The 19,857-nt window shown below is 37.9% G+C and overlaps 1 protein-coding gene across 1 annotated transcript; it reads right to left on the bottom strand.

The window, feature by feature from the left end:
• Positions 1-7,136: 7,136 nt before the first annotated feature.
• Positions 7,137-8,100, bottom strand: LOC107760744 (uncharacterized). Its single transcript, XM_016578844.1, has 2 exons — positions 7,628-8,100; positions 7,137-7,529 (listed from the first exon to the last, which is right to left on the bottom strand). The coding sequence occupies exons 1-2, from the start codon at positions 7,847-7,849 to the stop codon at positions 7,218-7,220; spliced, it is 534 nt and encodes a 177-aa protein (XP_016434330.1). The 5' UTR covers positions 7,850-8,100; the 3' UTR covers positions 7,137-7,217.
• Between the last annotated feature and the right edge of the window lie 11,757 nt (positions 8,101-19,857).

The raw sequence follows: 19,857 nt of genomic DNA, 5'->3' as shown, positions 1-19,857 counted from the left end.
GGGCGATGGCAATTAAATCCAAGCTCTGGGATGACCAGCGTGAGTATGATGATGAAGAAGATTGTGGTGTTGATTTTGCTGGATACTCATCTGAAGAGGCAGATCATGAGGTTGATCAGGAGAGTGCAGGTGAAGAACTTGATTCAATAACACTGCCTAAACCAGATGGTATACCAAACACGAGCCACAAAAGCATGTTGAATCTCAACGCTCCAGCTTTTATTCCCAGGTACTCTCCAGTTGCTGCTCTAAAAGTCAAGGATGCAGTAGCTGGAAACATAGTTCAAAATGCAGCCACACCTAGTAACCAGATTGATCCAGCTGGTCAAAAGTATGGACAGCAGCAGCTGAATGCAAATACCTCAGGAGCTATAGTCACACTTCCAACTGGTGGACAACAGCAACAGGATACAACGCCACCAGCTATCACTTTGTAGGATAGAAAGTTGCTCGACGCATTGCAGCAACAGAATGAAAACAATGCAGGAGCAGCAGTAACTTCTTCAACTGCTGGACAACAACAGTTATCTATAAGGGCACCTGTTATTACGATGGAGGACAAAAAGCTACTTGATGCAATGGTAAGTTCTAAGCCCCTAAATTCTCTAAATACAAATCAAGTTGGTAGCACTGGGCGTGGGGATTGGACCAGCAACCAGGTGAAAGGCACAAAACAAAGTCAAAACAAGGCAACTATGGTTAACAAACAAGATGGAAATGGTTTGATGGCACAAGAATTTTTACAAGACATGCCAGATCCAGTATCTGTGGGTAGAGATATGTATGAGGAAGGAGAAGAAGATGCAGTTTTGAAAGAATGCCGCGCACATACAACAAGAAAAGGTGATTTATCACCTATGCATAGCGGAAAAAATAGAAAATCTCATACAAGGAAAAATAGTTGGGACGACAAGGTTAGTGATTGTTTAAATGTTAGGCGACCTCCAATGAGAGTTGCCAAACAAAAGCAGGCTGCCCCAACTACATCAACGAGGTCTAACCGTTTAAAAAAGAAATAATAATTTTTGAATACATTTTGAACACGGTTGAGGAAAACAACAAAGAATTAAAAATTGAAGATTTTACAAGTTTGCAAAAGAAGGGACATGAACCAAATTGATACTTCATTCTATTATACCACTTTATTAGTATTCTCATTTGTAATATCATCACAAAGTATGTTATAAACTCTGTGATGATCATTGAATATTTGGTACTCTCCAGTTCTTATTTTTTACATGCGTGCTAGTAGGTGAGGCCTTTTCTCTGCCTCAATAGGATTAGTAGGGTAAGGTATAGACACGGTTAGTGTTGCCTTGGTCCTATGCCTTTGGAAAAATATCCACACGGCTATGAGATTATATGCCCTCATGAGACTTTGCCGGTAGCTACACCATGAATCCTCTACATGAGGCTGCCATCATAAGGCAATGTGAGGCGCAGATGAGTGATTATATAGCCAAGACATATGGGTAACAATACCGGTGCTATTGTCCCCCTTATTTGTACTGTTCCTAATTGTTGTATTTTTCTTTTCTTTTATTAATAAAAAATTAGCCCTAGGCGCTTGCCTAGCGGATTGCCAAAAAAAAAAAATATAGATCTGAAGTAGATCTAAGAGAAATCGAAAAAACCTTAGAGGTTAGGGTTTCAGAAGAAAAAAAAAATAAAAAAAAATAAAGCTCATAGAATAGGTAGGTACATATCTTCATATCTAGGACAACTAAGCAATTTGGAAGCGGACTTGGCTCTATATATTAGTTGGGAAATGGGGCTAGGTAAAAGAACAACTCAATGTACTAAGCTCCCGTTATGTATGAGGTCCGAAGAAATGGGGCTAGGTACTTGCAGTTAAATATCTAGCACCCATTACTCATTAGAATAAGTAGTTGGAAAAAGAAGAGAACAAAGAGACGTGGGAATTCTTGTCGCAGGAGAGATGGCACTTTGCATTCTTGTTGAAAAGCAAGGGTGGAACCCAAGTTCCTCTCTCTTTCCATAAATTTATTTCATTATTCGCTTCACAAAGGTCAGGATTTCTGCTAATTTCCATACATTACAAATATTAATTTTCTTTTATGGATTTTGTTATGATTTACATTTAATTACCACGCATCATGAGATAGAGTACTCTTGCTGCTTATAATTTTCTTTTGCTCTGTACATGCATTATTGGGTAATGCTGAGGTGAATTAGAATTTAAAATACTAGTGAATTAAAGAATGAGCTAGCTAGTGTGATCTTATTATCTTATCATACATAGTTCAAGCAGAAAGTAATGAGTTCTGTTGAATCTACACTAATCCGTCTATGATAATGAGTACCATAACTTCTACTTCATGAGCGCTGACTTTGATGATTGTTTATATATATACAGCCAATCCCGCAGATGAACATTAGCTATCTTCAAGATGTCCACAATATTGATCATAGTTGAGTTCCGAATTGGATTGAAATCTTTTGGCCCAATTTAGGGGTGGCAAATGGGTGAGTTGGATTGAATTTGGGCGGGTTAAGATGGGTTAGGTTGAATTTGGGCGGGTCAAGATGGGTTAGGTCAATAAATGAGTCATTGCCCAATCCAGTCCAAAGTGTACTTGGGCTAAGATAGGTTGGGTCAAGATGGGCTAAACAATGGGTCATAACCCAACACGCCCAACTTGACCCATATTTTAGAACCATGCTCATTTTGCATAAAAAAAAAACCTTTTACGTTGAAAATTTTTTTGGGGGTGGGGGGAAGGAGGGTGGGTGATGCAGAAAAACAAAAAAAAAATAGAAAACACAAACAAAAAATTAAAAATTAAAAAAAAAAAGTAAAAATGTTATGAAACAATAAAAGGACCAGAACAATATTGCAGAGAAGGAGAGAGGAAGAGAGAATTCTTATTGATATGTGATGAATTACAATGGAATAGAAACCTCTATTTATAGGGAGAGATTGACTTGGCCACCAAGCAATAAACCCTAGAATCTCTCTAAATATAGACATTCACCTTAAATAAAATTCTATTTATAACACTCCCCCTTGAATGTCTATTCAACAGATAATGTGCCTTGTTAAAACCTTAACTAAATAAAACCCAATGGGAAAAAAAAATTCTAGAGAAGGAAAAAGAGTACACATATCTAATAATACGCCTTTTGGTTGCCTCGTTAAAAACCTTGCAAGGAAAACCCAATGGGACAAAACCTTGTAAGGAAAAAAGAGTACAACGTACATTAACTCTCCCTGATGAGAGCATCAATTCACATCCTTGAGCCTTCTCATCCCAATCTTGTGCACCATCTTCAAAATATCATTGGTAGAGATTTGATAAACAAATCAGCCATATTAACTTCAACGAATTTGTTTCACCCTGAAATCATCATCCTTGATAGAAGTATTGTCTTCATCTGATCTTGTTGGAATTGTCATTTCAATATCTTCACATAGGGGTAAAGACTCTTGCTATCATATTATCATGCTTATAGTTATAGCAAGATACTTTTGTGCATAAATTGCACTTAGGATATGGTATTTCAGGACCAAGAATTGTATATGCTTTAAGCGATTAAAATCCTTCAAGGATTGTCATATAAGCCATATAAATAGACTTTAGATGCATATCAAGTTTTCATGTCATGCTAGACATATAAGATTGATAAAAGTAATTGCATACATCATTGACTTTATAGTTTATACTTTCAAGTGTTTGAACTACATGTCCAAAACTATGTGTCTTTCATATGGAATCAATTCTACTTGAATTGCGTCTCTTCCATTTGGCCAATACTTTTGTGTCTATATTCGATAGACTTAAGATCCTCATCTATACTTAGCGCTATGATAGACGTCGTCGACACATTTTATATCGGTTCCAATATTTTTTCATAAAGACATAACATAGAGATCTCTTCATTCATATATTCAGGTACCTGAATCTCTCATGAGAATTTATGAAGTGTTATGTCATGTTATATTCTAGATCACTTGCCTCCTTTATTATGATCATTTTGATCATTTGCTCATATTCTTTATCAAAAAGTTTATTTGAAACCGGTTTATCTATATGGTTTAAGCGTACCATAGACTTTGTCCTTGTAGGACTTAATATAAGCATTTGCAATGAGAATATAGTTACTTTCTTTGGGTCAGCAAATGCGTATGACATACTTTGAAATATATTGCAAACGAATTATCTTTTTATGAGCTTCAAGTTCATATTATGATATTCGAGGATCTATATATACAAATGATAATCCGTTCCACGTAACTTTTTCTCAAGTATTTATCATGTCTGCCCCTCATTTTAGAAAAACTAACTTGTTTCCTCAACTTTGAGAGCCCATCTTTGTGTGTCATGGTGCTAATCAAAATATACACGGCACATCAATAATAATAAGATAAAATTATTCGGTTCCTGACCCCGAACCACTTGTGAGGGGAGAATGTAATATACAAACTGATATAGGTAACTTTGTTCTCATACGCAATAGTTAGCTATTAAGTGGAGGCACTCAATAAATTATTTTGCTAAACCAACTGTAATGTAAACCAACTTATCAAGATAAACTTTCTTGAGTAGAAAATCTAGAAATTATGCTCGAAATTAAATTATTGAGCAAGTTACCTCACAAAGCATCATATTGCGGGTTAATAATAATCGCACATGTAACCATCTCATAGATGCATCGTATGTGGTATACATGGCAAGTGAATGAGTCCATATTCACTTTTGATATTTCCAGCGTTTATGGGATTCAATCCCAATTTTAGTTGGTCTACTAATTAATGAGAACAAGCAACCTAGGAGAATTCGTAAAGAACTTTCTAGTTCTTTAATGTTTACTCATTTGAATTCTCTTTTATTTTTGCACATCATACTTAAATTGATATGACTAAACCAGCTATGCCAACTGGATATCAATAAACTCCAAGTTTATTATGATATGAGTTTTATATCAATAAAGTTCTACTTTATTGTGGCATTCTTTTATTTGTGTAGTACAAACTGAAGAATAAAGCGGGTAACTTTTCACATACATATTACCCCGCTACAAGTTGTAGTAATAGAAGATATTAAATCTTTCTTTTATTTATAGTCTCAATATAATCAACTGCTTTCGCGTGTACTTTGGAAACTGAATAAGTTTCTTTGAGACTTACTACAATACAATACCTTATTGGTATCAATTGTGTTTCTCCAAAATAGTATAATTGGCTCTTGCAGAGTTCTCAATTAATTTTGTACTACCACATATTCATCAACATCAATATGGCGAATATCTCTTTTAAAGAGAAAGTTATACCATTATGGTTATGGTCAAAATTATATGCAAGATATGTTTCTTGCATTAATGTTATTCTTTAATAATCGCATTACCAAAATATTTTGGTGTGCAATAGGTACGTGACCAATGACCATTCATGCCATAATAATGACATTATTTTCTTATATCATCTCAAACCTCCTTCTAGAGGTGAGTGTGGTATATTCACTACCACTACCACGTTCATATTCTTCCAAGATGAATATGTATTAATAAATCAGATGTTGTCACATTCACATCATGAATGGACCAGAATCATCTATATGTGCTTTATAAAATCTCATGTCAAATCGATGACAAATATTACTTTCACAAAGTGAATGATTATTTTGAGAATCCTTATTGTTCTCATTACCACAATGATGACGATTATAATTTCGTCTATTGCCACGTCCACATCCATTGATACATTCATAGTAATAATTTTTGTCTTCTTTCAGACTTATCACATACTGATATCACATTCTCTAAAGGGAATGAGAATTGAGCAAATTCAATGGAACGAGTTTTCAATTCTTTGCCCACAATCATACATGAATTTGATCATGGAAAGACATAGAAATTTTACCACTTTGGGTGGTTATAATTTCTTTCAAACTCCATTAGAGTTGCAATCAAAATTTATCTTCTTTGCTTGTATTTAAAATCAAATTATAGAATGCCAAGAATTTGAAAGAGAAAAGTAAAATACTTACCTTAAATTCAGAATTTAATCATGAAGGAAGTTCATAGAACAATTGACAATCATTATGCTCAATCCCAAAGCTTCTACTCAATTGGTTAGAGTCTCGTACTGATAACGTGTTATGAAACAATAAAAGGACTAGAACAATATTACAGAGAAAGAGAGAGGGAGAGAGAATTCTTATTGATATGAGATGAATTACAATGGAGAACCCTCTATTTATAGGGAGAGATTGACTTGGCCACCAAGCAATAAACCCTAGAATCTCTCTAATTATATACATTCACCTTAAATAAAATTCTATTTATAACAAAATTTTTTTTTAGGAATTTGCGGGGGGCAGAATGGGGGTGCAGAAAAAAAAAAACAGAAAATTAATAATACAAAAAAAAAAGTAATTTTTTTTAGAGGCCAGGGGGGTTTTGCCGGGGGTAGGGGTGGGGTGGGGGTGGGTGGTGCAGAAAAAAATAGAAAATTGAAAAAAGAAAAAAAGAAGTAAAATTGGGGCAATTAAATAAATTTCTATATAAGCTGGGTTGAGATATCTTTTGTTTTGGGTGAGTTTCATGGGTTGTATTTGGGCTACTTAATGGGTCAGAATGAGCTATAAAATATAATGGGTTAACTTGGTCTCAGCCCAAATTGACCCATGAGCTAAAATATTTGTAACCCAACCCATTAATTTATGGACGGATTGGACAAGTTAGATGGGTTTGGGATCAAATTGACACCCTAGCCCAACTTCAAAGATTTTGAGCCGACCATTTCAATATATTTGCAACCAGCTTATTCCTAACCAACAAATTTATGGAGTAGTAAATATATAGTATGTCGTTTGAAGGCCAGAATGACTTCCATTTATAAAACCTCAACATGTGTGCTTGATAATGTATTTGATTATGTTATCTGAGCTAGTTTTGACGCAATGTCTTGCATACAAATGCGCGCTATTACAATGATGACACAACATATCTTAATAGGCTAAATTTGTATATTTCTATATATATCCGCTTTCATAAGAGGAGGAAAGAGATACATCCTTCTTTTATCTTATTTTTCTTTTTTACAAATCATAGCAGAATAAGACAAGAACCAGAACGTAGGATATGCACAAAAGAACTATAGGCGGACATCCTGGTATCAAAAAATCATTGATTCTCGGGTTAATAAAATGAAAAGCTCCCATAAATTAGGATGATATATATATCAACTCATTTGGTTATACGTGCTCGGTAAAAGCACAAGAGAATGCTTTAGGAAGTTGTGGGAAATTTGGAGCAGATTGAACCCTTCTATGAACCAAATGAGTCTCCATAATATCAATTTCCCACAAAGTAGATTTCTTTCTATGAGGAACATCATGGGTGACAAGATTTCTCCATGGGGGTATTCCTCCAAAGGGTCTCAAGAAATGGCCATATCGTGTCTTTAGGCGAATTTGATATAACGATCCATCTTGTTCAGCCTCCCATTCTGTTGCAGAACTCAACTTTTTGGGCAGAGTCTGAATGACCTTTCTTGATCTAGTGACCTGTTGAAACATAACATAATTAAGTAATTAAAAATTATGATTTTTATAACAGTTTAAGCTTTCAGATGAAATGATATCGTCGTTTGAATCTTGAATACCTTAGGAAGAAATGGAACATTTGAAGCAGTCAAGTACTTGCCATAACAACTCTTAAGGCGTAGGTAATGTTGGTTATCAACAATTTCCACGGACCAAAGTGCATTTACTGATGAGCCATCACGGCTTTGGCGTACAGATTTCTCATCTTTGCTTGCTATCAAGTATTTGCCGTTGTGCGTTTTGAGACGAATGATTTTTGCCTTCTCCAACAAGTGTTCCATCTAATTACAAGATCGAAAAGGAGGTTCAATTCTCTCAAGCCAAAAGGACAATTCTTGAAATGAGCTTAGGCAAAAAACAAATAAAAAACAAATTTTTTTTTAACAATTCTATGATGATGGCAAACGGTGACGTTCAAAAAACCCTTGTATAGGCATGCATGCAAGAGTTGATCTAAGAATGGATGTGCACAAAAATTAAGAAAGGGCCTTTGAAGTAAAGGAAATCAAAGAATCAAAACTCTTTAAGTACCACTTCAAATGAAATTGAAAAATACCTTTTGGTTGTTGTGATGCTTCCTCTTTTGTTTCATGCCTGTCTTTATTGGGTGGCCCAGATACATTGGAGGAGAGGATTTCGGAAGTCGGCTATGCATAACTTTTAAGCTTGGTTCTATACGTGTGGGGGGAGAATTTCAATATTCTAAGCCGTATATTTTAATTTAGGATTTAAATTATACATACTCATACATTGAAAAAGTTACTAATTGGTACGTAAGAGTGTATTTGATCCCGTATTTTAAAAGGTGTGGGCGTAAGGCAAAGCATTTTACATATGCCTCAGCGAGACGTAAGCCCCATAGGTATTTAATTTTTAATATTTATAAAATAATATAATTATAGTAAGTATTTATAAACAGGTAAAATTGCATATTGGAAGAAAACTATAAATATGTTATATATATATATATATATAGATGTGCTCCATCCCCACAAAAACTAGTCAAAACAATCTATTATACACTACTTAGAAGCACAAGTAACTTGATAAAGTTTCCTACATGGAGGAACAAAAAAGATGACTAATCTGCAATTTGAACTTTGAACTTGGTGTTATGAAGAAGAATGAAGTTCTCTTTGTATTTGTAAAAAAAAGTTAAATATTTATTGCTTTTGGTAGATATTAGCAGACCGGCGGATAAGATAAAGAATTGAGAAAGACCATGAATTAGAGCTTCAATCAATAAATAAATGTCTTGACTTTTAAGTTTAATATATTTCAGTTCCTTTTAAAACTTTTGAGTAATTACCAAGAAGAATTTTTAGAATTTGGGTATTATATGAAGGACTTATTCAACAAATTTTGCTTTAATTTGAAAAAGTCTCTGGGGCTTACGCCTCACTAAAAAAACGCGTCTCAAATGCCCAAGCGTACACCCCGAATTTCTAGGCGTACGCCTCTTGAGACTTTCACCCCACACTATCGCCTTAGGGCGCTCTTGGTGCGCCTCGCCCAGGGCTCGCCCTGAAAATAATTTTTAAAATACTGATTTGATCAACGCTGGACGAGGTCAGGGATTTCTATTGATACAAGTAGTATTAACCTGTGCATAACCTGGTCTTCCATTATTAAAAGTGTTTGCCCGTAAAATGGTACAACTGAATTTATACGTGGTTTATAGACAAGTGAATCGATTTGATTCAAAAATAATAGATGAATTATACAGAAATGTAAGACAACCTTGGAATTGAAATAAAACAACATATATCTTTGTCCAGGGCGTAGAGCTACCAGAGGCAGTAACAATAATATAAATAAGCAAGAAAGTAAGATGTTGTTGAGCTTTTGATAGAATATAGTGTATGCTTGTAAGAAAATTCGTCCCTTTACAATGATGGTAAAGCTCACTATTTAGAGTTACACCTAGGGACCAAGGTCCTAGGATCAAGCCCCCTCTTAAATGAATATTATGAGTGCCATTGAAGATTGTGCAACGGTGGGCAGTGAATGCCATATTCTATGTAACGGGACATGCACTTAATGCTATAGAATATTCTTCATTGAATGCTATCGGGTGACAGACATTTATTATGTCTTTATGAATATTATTCTCTCCAATGACAAGCAAGATCATTGCCTCCGTGCCCGTTTGTCTTCTGTCTTCGGCTCCACATGTTGCTTTCTCATGTGATCATTAAATATGAAAATATTTTACTCCGTACAGATAGTCCCCCTGCTTTCCAGTGGCATAACTCCGTGTCAACGAGAAGTGGTAGATATACCTTTTTTTGGAGGGAAATTCTCTGACCCCCTTATGAAAAGTTTCTGACGGTTGATTAGACGCACATCTCTCCGTATTTAATGTCCCGAACGTGCGTCATCCCATGATTTAGCATCACTTTTCCCGGTTATCGTGGTAATTATGGCCACGATTTTAGACGCCTATTCTTTTACTTATACGCATCAAACTTCTTCATTTACACTTCATAATTCTCCAAACTTTCTCAAACTCTCTTTACTCAACTCGCACTTTGTCTTCAACTTTTCTTTAACCTTCTTCTTTAGAGAAACCCTTTCTTCCTTTCTGATAAAAATGGCTTCTTCTTCCAGAAACCCTAGCTCCTCAAAAAATAAAAGGTAAAGCTGATGATGATCCTCCTCCTACGGTGAGCACTATCATCCCAAGAATCCTTATCTAAATAAAAGACTTCGAAGACTAGTATCCTTTCGCTAACCCTCGTACATGGGCCGTTAGTGTGTATCCTTCTTCCATTCATCATTCCAACATTCCTGCTGTGAAGGAAGACTACTATTGCCGATCTGGCGGAGTGGATAACCTTACCCAAGAAGGGTTTTATGTAATTTTATACGTATACCTTCACTTTGGGGCCGTTCTCTTTGAGTAGGGAGCTTAACTATGTTATTGTGGAGTTTTGCATCCGCTACCAGGTGTGCCTGGCAAAAGTAAGTCCTTCTATGTGGAGGACAATTTCTTGTCTTCGGCATATATTCCAGGAGATAGGAGAGGAGCTAAGCCTAGCTCGACTTATGAACCTTTACCCCCTCAAGATTTTTTGCGGGAGAATGATAAATTTTAGCAAATGTGGCGACCATGCTCTGTTATCCAGCATGAATGATGATAACGACCTTGGGTGGATGGAATGGTTCGTTGCAGTTACCACCAAGGACATCATTCCAGCCACGACTTCATCCTATTCGAAATTGTAGAACCGCACTCGCAAGTTCATCGTTTGCCTCTTCTTTTAGTTAAAGACCATCCGATGCTATTATTAATTCCTATTCTTTCATTTGTTCCAGCAACTCAATGGGTTCCACTGAGGGCCGAAGGCTTGGACCAGTGGGTTCAGAAGATTTTGGATGTTACTACGCCCGAGACCCATACGTGGAAGGAACTGACCCTTAAATATGGGTGGAAGGCCAAAAATCATGTTAAGTTAGATTCATATTGTTTTTACCCTTCGTATAAGGGAGTTGATTAACCCTTCTCTTATGTTGAATTCAGGTCTACCCTGGGGCTCAATTGTTGTCCCCGAGGATGACATTTTGGCTAGTCCCGCTGACGCGTCGAGGCTGTTGTAAGAAGCTATTACCCGAACAAGTGTCTCCGGGCCTACTTCTGGTACAAGTGATTCTTCTCGGAGTCCCCGATCGGAGAACAAGCAATCAAAAAGGATACGTTCCTCCGCAAACAGGGAAAAAAATAAAAAGGCAAAGAGTGCAACACCTGAGCCATCTTCGTATAGTGTGGTGATGAGTGTTGTATCCGTGCCAGCCATAGACACCATGGTGATTGACGATGATGGAAAAACTAGTGAGGTGAGGGTTTTTCTATATAGAATATGACGACTTTCCTTAGCTTAACAGGATGCTCAATTTGTTGAGTTACATACACGAACCGAGGACAATGCCTCGACGCTCCGGGAGGAGTATGATATGGTGGAAAATGCTAAATCCTGTTTTTGAATTCAATTCATCGTGCCCAGTATCGTGAGGCTGAGTACCGGGTCCCTTCCGTCTTCGGTTATGAGCAACCAACAACCAGCACTACGTTCGCTGTAGTCGCTTCTCAGCCTACAATGCCATCAGCTTAATATCCTTTTTTCCCACTCTGTCTTTGCCACCAACAACTACTACATCATCTCTACCGGCCACAATGTCCGAGAGGAGGATGTCCCTTTTCCCCAGTCCCCAGTTTATAGGAATTGGGAAAATATTATGGTGTCCCCTCCAAAGATCCCCAAATGAGGAGGAATGTTACCCTCTCAATCTCAAACAGATGATATCTGTTATCCCAGCTGGTAGAGCTTGCTAACTGTCTGAAGCCTTTGGCTTCAGAAAAATATAGAGATAAGATACAAACTCTCTCGGGAGAGTGTTTGTTGAACAACGCCATGCATAATGCAGCAACGGTATATTCTTTGTTTTCCCCATTGTTTCTTCTATCTTTGTTATGGTAGGATTTTGAATTTGCATTTTTGTTTTGTAGGCCAACTTCCTTGCTTTCGAGGGCCTTCAAAGGGTGATTCGTGATAAGGAGAATCTTACCTCCGAACGGGATCAACTTTTGGCCGTGCGAGATCAGAATGTTGTTTGCCTCCCAGAGCTGGAAATATGAGCCGCTAAGGCCATAGAATTAGAGGCTTGGTTGCAGCAAAGAGAGCAAAAATTTGTAACCATTAGCTAGGAGGTCGCCCCGTTTAGGGCACAATTTGAAGAAAGTAAGGCCAAATGGGTTGAATTCCATAATGTCGTCTGTGCTGCATCCAATTGTAAGGCTGCCTCCGCTGAAAGGTTGAGAAATTTGGGAGTAGCCTTAAACACTAAAACTGAAAAAAGTTACTACTGCTGAGGCGAAGTATTCTCGGTTGGAGGAGAAGCATAAAAAGACCTTCGAGCATAATAGAGTTTTCAGCTCCACTGTCCGCGAATATGATGTCAGCCTTGGGCCGCCAGATCCGTGCAAGATAACCTTTCTACTGAGGTCGGCCAGCTTAAAGAAGAACTTTAGCGCCGAGTGGCTTCCCTCATTATTGAAAAAACATATGCTATCTACAACACGAGGATAAAAACCTAGGAAGAGGCCAAAATGGGTGTCATTGACTTTGATGCCGAAATTGCTAAGACCCGGGAGCTGGAGTCAACTACAAAAAAAGGTCTTTCGATTCAACCTAATGCTATCGATTCTTTTGGTTCAAGTTCTGAGTTCTCAGGAACTGAAGAAGAACTGGAAGGTGATGATGTAGAAGGCTAAAATGATGAAGTCCAAGATATCGAAACGGCAGCGGATCTACCCACCTCTCCTGGGGGCGCAAATGCTTCTCTTCCTTCTGGTCCTGGATATGCAACATCTTAGTTTTTGCTTCTTTTTTTTCACACTTTTGTACTTGTGCTATTTGGCAAATTTTATTGTAAATAGAAGCATCTTTTCGTTCAAGTGTCGTGCAAGCTTTTCTCTTTGTGCCCTTTTTGTTTAAGTATTCGCGCAAGTTTTGCTCTTTTGCATCTGTTTTTGTTTAAGTGTTTGTGCAAGTTTCGCTCTTTGCATCTTTTTTTGTTTAAGATTCTCACAAGTTTTCCACGTCGAGATATGCGAGGCTTCAGGTATATTTTTCCCCGGTAGTATTTGGATTCCGGGCATAAGTTCTTCCAAAATCAACCCTTTAACATGAGAGTATTATTTAGTATTCGGATTCCGGGCACAAATTCTTCCGACATCAACCCTTTAACGTGAGGGATTTATAAGAAGGGCCCTCTTATGTTTACGGTTCTCTTGAAGAGGACGTCTCCTGTTCATTACAGCACTAGCATTTGAAGTGCTTGTTTAACTTTCAAATAATAAAATTAATTCATCGTTCAGACAAGAAACAAGATAGAAATAAAATGACTTTACTTTATTCATTCCATTTTCAAAAGTACATAAGCATTAGTTGTGCTAAAAAGAAATTGCCATTTCTTGTGGCTAACTTGTACAACTTGTTTTTCTAGGGCTGGTCGCAATTCCCGTTTCATATTCCGGTCTATGTGGCAGTCAATTCATGCTATATCCTCGTATCATCCCCCCAATGTTCGAATGCAAAGAATGCGAATTTGAACACTGGAAGTTTTGCACCTTTGAGGATTCCACTAGTGAATTGCTAGATAATCTTCAATTTGATAATGAACTTCACTTCCCCTTAGGAATTTATGCTATCGATCCAAAGATTATCTAACAATCCCCAGTGGCTTGCACTTGTGAACTATTGGGTGTTCGATAGCAAACTTAACTTCTCGGTACTTTGCTATCGAGCAAAAGACTATCTAACCGCTTTGTAGTGGTTCTTTGCTTGTGTGCCTTGCTAAATGTATTATTGATGTTGCTGAAGCTTCCTTTGTAGTATGTTTTCTGTTGCCTCCTCATTAAAAAACTTACCAGAAAAACCCAATTGGGACAAAAAATGGACGAAGAGAAAAATAGTGCAGCACATACTTTCAGTATAGGCGAGGCTTATTAGCAATAATATCTCTTGAGGTGCGCCACATTCCAGTTGCTTTGAAACTTTTTTCCATCTTGATTTTCTAGCTCGTATGACCCTTTTTTGGTGACAGCTGAAACCCAATAGGGGCCTTCCCACGTTGGACCCAGCTTCCTCACATTAAATTCTCAGGTGTTCTGAGTTACTTTCCTTAAAACCAAGTCTCCTAATTTAAAATAACGAAGGTTGGTTCTTCGATTGTAGTATCTTTATATTCTTTGCTTTTGGGCTGCCATCCGAATATGCGCCAAGTCCCTGTGTTCATCGAGCATCTCCGACATGGCTTCACTGTTTGTTTCTTTATTTTCCTGGAAATATCTTAGGGTAAGATCCTCTACTTCTACCGGGATCAAGGCTTCTGCTCCGTACACAAGAGAGAAGAGACTCCCTCATGCTTGATTTGGCCGTTGTTCGATATGCCCATAGTACTCATGGCAGATCTTCGAAACATTTACCTTTAGCTGCTTCCAATCTCTCTTTGAGATTTTTTATAATCACTTTGTTCGTTAATTCTTCTTGGCCGTTCGTGCTCGGATGATAGGGTGAAGATGTGATCCTCTTCATTTTCAAGGAACTTTGTGATCTTTGCGCCTATAAATTGTAGCCCGTTGTCACATGCTATCTCTTTTGGTATTCCAAATCTGCAAATTATGTTCTCTCACAAGAAATCTACCTCACATTCGCCAATCTTTTGATAAGGACCCGCTTCAACCCATTTAGAAAAATAGTTAGTTAAAATTAAAAGAAACCTTACCTTGCTAGGGGCCGGTGGAAGTGATCAGACGATATCTATTCTCAACTTTATGAACGACCATGGTGACAAAACTGAGTGCAATGGTTCTGCTGGTTGATGTACCAACGGTATATAGCGTTAACATTTATCACATTTTTAAACATAAGCTTTGGCGTCTTGTTCCATCCGGGGCCAATAGTATCCTTTCCTGATTAATTTTAATACTAAGGAACCTACGCTTGAATGATTTCCACAGATCCCTTCGTGGACTTCTTGCATAACATAATTAGCTTCAAAGGTTCCCAGACATTGGGCCAACAAGCCTTAGAAAGATCTTCTGTACAATTGACTCCCCTTGAAGCTGTATTGAGCTGCTTTAGTTCATAGTGCCCGAGATGCCTTAGGATCTTCAAGCAATTTCCCGTGCTTGAGATAGTCAATAATCTCGTTTCTCTAGTCCCAGACCAAATTAGTCGTGTTTGCCTCATAATAGCTATCCGCGTCCAACACTGACTGCATAAGCTGTACTACTATACCAGAGTCCGATCCCTTCATTTTTGTGGACGATCCAAGGTTAGCTAGTGCGTTTGCTTCTGTATTCTCTTCCTTTGGTATATGCATAATTGACCACTCCTGAAACCGAGCAAGCAGAGCTTGGACCTTCATTACGTATTGTCGCATGCGTTCCTCTTTGGATTCGAAGATCTCGTAGACCTAATTTACCATCAATTGAGAGTTGCATTTTATTTCTATGACCTCGGAGTCTAGTCTCCGGGAAAGTTTGAGCCCTGCAATAAAAGATTCATATTCCGCTTCATTGTTAGTCAGAGGCACAATTTTTATGGCATGCGTTATTGTTTCTCCGGAAGGCATGGTTAACACTATGCCAAGCCCGAACCCTTTCATATTAGAAGCTCCGTCTATGAACAAGGTCCAAACTCCTGATGTTTATTCCAACACCATTACTGCTACTTTGGTAGCCAGAGGTAAAAGTCCCGGACTGAAATCGACCACAAAGCTGGCCAAAACTTGCGACTTAATTGCAGTCCTGGGTTTATATTCTCTGTCAAATTCACTCATTTTGACGGCCCACTTAGCCAACATACCTGAGAGTTCAGGTTTGTGAAGAATATTCCGTAGGGGAAAAGTGGTCACCACAACTATTGGGTGACATGAAATAAGGCCTTAGCTTTCGAGCGGTACCACGAAGGCTAAGGCCAATTTTTCAAAATGTGGGTAGCGAGTTTCTGCCCCCGTCAAAATTTTACTTACAAAATAAATAGGAGATTTTTTACTTTCGTCCTCGCGAACTAAAACATCACTTACCTCTAGGGGTGTTCATGGTTTGGTTTGGATTATTTTTTCCCTAAAAAGAAATCAAGTCAAGTAAGTCGATTTTTCAAATATTGAAATCAAACCAAACCAATTAAGTCAGTTTTTTATCGATTCGGCTTTTGTCAGTTTTTCGATTTTTCCGGTAATTTATCAGTTTTTTTCTTAAATATGAGACGTACACTACCAAACACATATTTCGGTGACTACATTTTTAATGTAACATTACCAAATCAATTTCTCTTTGTGAAATCTATCATTTACCAAGATATGTTGATGATAATTGAATCAAATAGTGATGAATAATTTAAGTACTCAATTAAAAACCGATTATTTTTAACATGAAATAAATTCTTGTATTTAGCAAAAGAAAACTACCAATCAAACTAGAATGTAAAGGCAAAATATTAGATTATTATAATAGCAAAGTACTAGACTAAAAATACAAATGACTAATATGTACTATAATATATAATTTAAATAGCTACTTTTATAGTCGGGTTGGTTCGATTTTTTCGTTTATCTTTTGATTAAAACCAAAATCAAACCAAATTTGATCGGTTTTTAAAATTAAAAACCAAAACCAAACCAAACCTAAAAAGTATCGGTTTTTTTGGTCGGTTTGGTTCGGTTTTCGGTTTGGTTTAGCTTTTTGGGTTTTTATGAACACCCCTACTTACTGCTACTTCCGAGACTACTAAGTATATCAGTAGTTGTTTGCCTTCCTTCGATTGTGACAATAACGGGGGACTTGACAAATACCTTTTCAGATCCTTCAAATCCTTCTGGCATTCTAGTGTCCACTCAAAGTTATTCTTCTTTTTGAGAAGTGCGAATAAGTGATGGCATTTTTACGAAGATTGGAAAATGAATTTGCTTAAAGTGGCCAATCTTCCTGTTAGCCTTTAAACCTCTTTTATGCTTAATAGCTGATCTGGTATGTCTTCGATGACTTTGATTTTATCGGGGTTAACCTCGATCCCCCTCTGTGACACAAGGAATCCCAGGAACTTACTGGAGCTGACCCCGAATGCACACTTCTCGAGGTTACGCTTTATGTTGTGTTTCCTCAAGATGTCAAAGGTCTCATATAGGTGTTTCAGATGGTCACCTATGTTCAAAGACTTAACCAGTATATTATTTATGTAAACTTCCATTGTTTTCTCTATTTTCTTCTCAAACATTTTGTTTACGAGTCGTTGATAAGTGGTTCCAATGTTCTTTAGCCTGAAAGGCATCACATTGTAACAATATGTGCCAAAGTTCATTCTGAATGAAGTTTTTTTTTCTGATCCTATGGGTTTATCTTGATTTGGTTATACCCGGAGTAAGCATCGAGGAAACTCATCAACTCGTGCTTGGCAATTGCATCAATCATTTGATCAATGTTTGGCAATGAGAACGAGTCTTTTAAGCACGCCTTATTTAAATCTTTATAGTCTACTCACATGCAAAACTTATTATTCTTTTTTGGAACTACTACTACGTTAGTTAGCCAGTCAGTATACTTTACATCATGGATTGAACTGATATCAAGCAAGCAAGTTACCTCTTCTTTGACAAATTTGTTTTTGACCTCGACAACATGACTTTTTTCTATCTTATCGAGGGGATTCTGGGGTCTTGACTTAGCTTATGCATGACCATTTCTGGTGGGATGCCTGTAATATGCAACTATGAAAAACAATCGACATTAAGTTTAAGAAATTCAATAAATCTAGACCTGAGTTCGGGGTGCAGTCATGTCCCCAAGTGGAACTTCCTCTCCAAGAAATTTTTGAATAATGCAACTTGTTAAAGTTCATCCGCTGTGGACTTTGTTGCATCTGTCTCTTCTGGTACCCAGAAATATCTTGGTACCTGATAGGATTCCGACGACTCCTCCCCCTGGTTGACTTCACTCGGCTCGGGAAAAAGCATTGGTTCCTATAACTTTTATGCCGCATGCTTTTTTCCTTTGCTATTAGAAACTGATATTTCATTTATCTCCCTTGATGCCGGTTGGTCACCTCTTATTTGTTTAATTCCCTGAGGAGTTAAGAATTTCAGCAACTAATGATATGTTGATGGCACAACCTTCATCTCTATCAACCATGGTCTCCCCATGATGATATTGTAACCCATATCGGCATCTACTACCTCGAAAAAGGTTATCTTCATCACCCCCTCGGCATTTGTGGGCAGCAAGATCTTTCCCCGGGTTGTCACGCTTGCTAGATTGAACCCAGGGAGAAGTTTCATAGCTGGAATGATACTTTCGGTGAGCTTAGCTTGCTCCAACACTCTCTACTGGATAATATTGGCTGAACTTCCTGGTCCACTAGAACACATTTAATTTTAAAATCTAAGACATTTAGAGAGATTACTAGAGCGTCGTTATATGGTAGCAGCAGTCCGTTCGCGTCTTCTTCCATAAAAGTTATGTCCTTCTCGACGACTTCCTAGAGTCTATTGCTGTGTGTTACTGACACCTTTGTCTTTTTTGCTGCCGAAAATGTCATACCATTAATCTCGTTCCCCCCCTAACAAAATTATATTGATCGTCAAACATGGAGGATCCTCTCCTTCTTTTAAAGGCTCCGTGTTATCATGACTGCGACCGTAATTATTTTTAGCCTGATCACTCAAAAATTCCCAGAGATGGCCATTTTTCAGCAATGTTGCCACCTCTTTGCGTAGATGCCGGCAGTCCCCAGTTCGGTGACCGTTTGTCCCATGGTATTCGCACTATAAATTAGGATCCCTTTGGCTAGGATCTCATTGGCTTTGGTAACTATGCTTCTTTAATGTTCCTCATAGATGACACCAGCTCCACTACGCTAACGTTAAAGTTGTATTTGGTAAGCCTGGGGTAGGAAGAATCTCGAGCACCTAACGTTTCCTTGTCCTTCAACGGCCTGTTATTTTGGCCGTGATTAGTTCTCTTATCGGTAGTGAATCTATCCACCAACTGAAAGCCTCTGCCGCATCCTTTGGCCCCGTTCATAGGGCAAAAATTGACTCCTTGATCGATCTGTGTCGAAATCATCTTTCGATTTTTCTTTATTATTTTCCTGGTCCCGACCCCTGGCCGACGCCAGGAAACTGAGTTGACCATCCTCAATCCTTATTTTTGACTCGTACCGGTTGTGAACATTTACTCAAGTTACTGCCTGGAACTCGAGCAAACTTTCTTTCAACTTCTGGGAAACGTCAAAACTTCTCGGGTTCAGATATTTGGTAAATGCTTTCGTCCAGTACGGCTGGTAGCAACATCCTTTTCCTTCTGGAATTTGCTGTCAAACTCTCGCAACAATCCTGAATATGTCAGACTTTCGGGCCTGTACCTTTTGAGACCCCGCTTGGGCCTTGATGAAAGTGTCCGTGAGTATCTCAAAGGAGTCTATAGAGTGCTCGAGGAAAGCGAATACCATGTCAGGGCTACCTTCATAAGAGTCCCCAAACTTTTTCAGTAAGACCGAGCCAATCCCGTGGGGAGCTAAATTGTTTCCCTTCACTACCGTTGTATAGGTGATGATGTGCTCATGAGGATCTGAAGTCTCATCATACTTTGGCACATCTAGCATTTTAAACTGCTACGGGATTAATTGTGGTGTCGCACTTAGTTTGAATGGCAACTGTGTTTACTTCTTCGAGTCCGCCCTTTGGTGGTGCGCCTGGAGTTTGATCCATTCAGGCATTTATTTCCCTC

This window comes from Nicotiana tabacum, chromosome 3 (genome assembly GCF_000715075.1).
Source record: "Nicotiana tabacum cultivar K326 chromosome 3, ASM71507v2, whole genome shotgun sequence".
Classification (NCBI taxonomy): Eukaryota; Viridiplantae; Streptophyta; class Magnoliopsida; order Solanales; family Solanaceae; genus Nicotiana; species Nicotiana tabacum.
The sequence above is the reverse complement of the archived record's forward strand: the minus strand, read 5'-3'. Positions and strand labels throughout refer to the sequence as shown.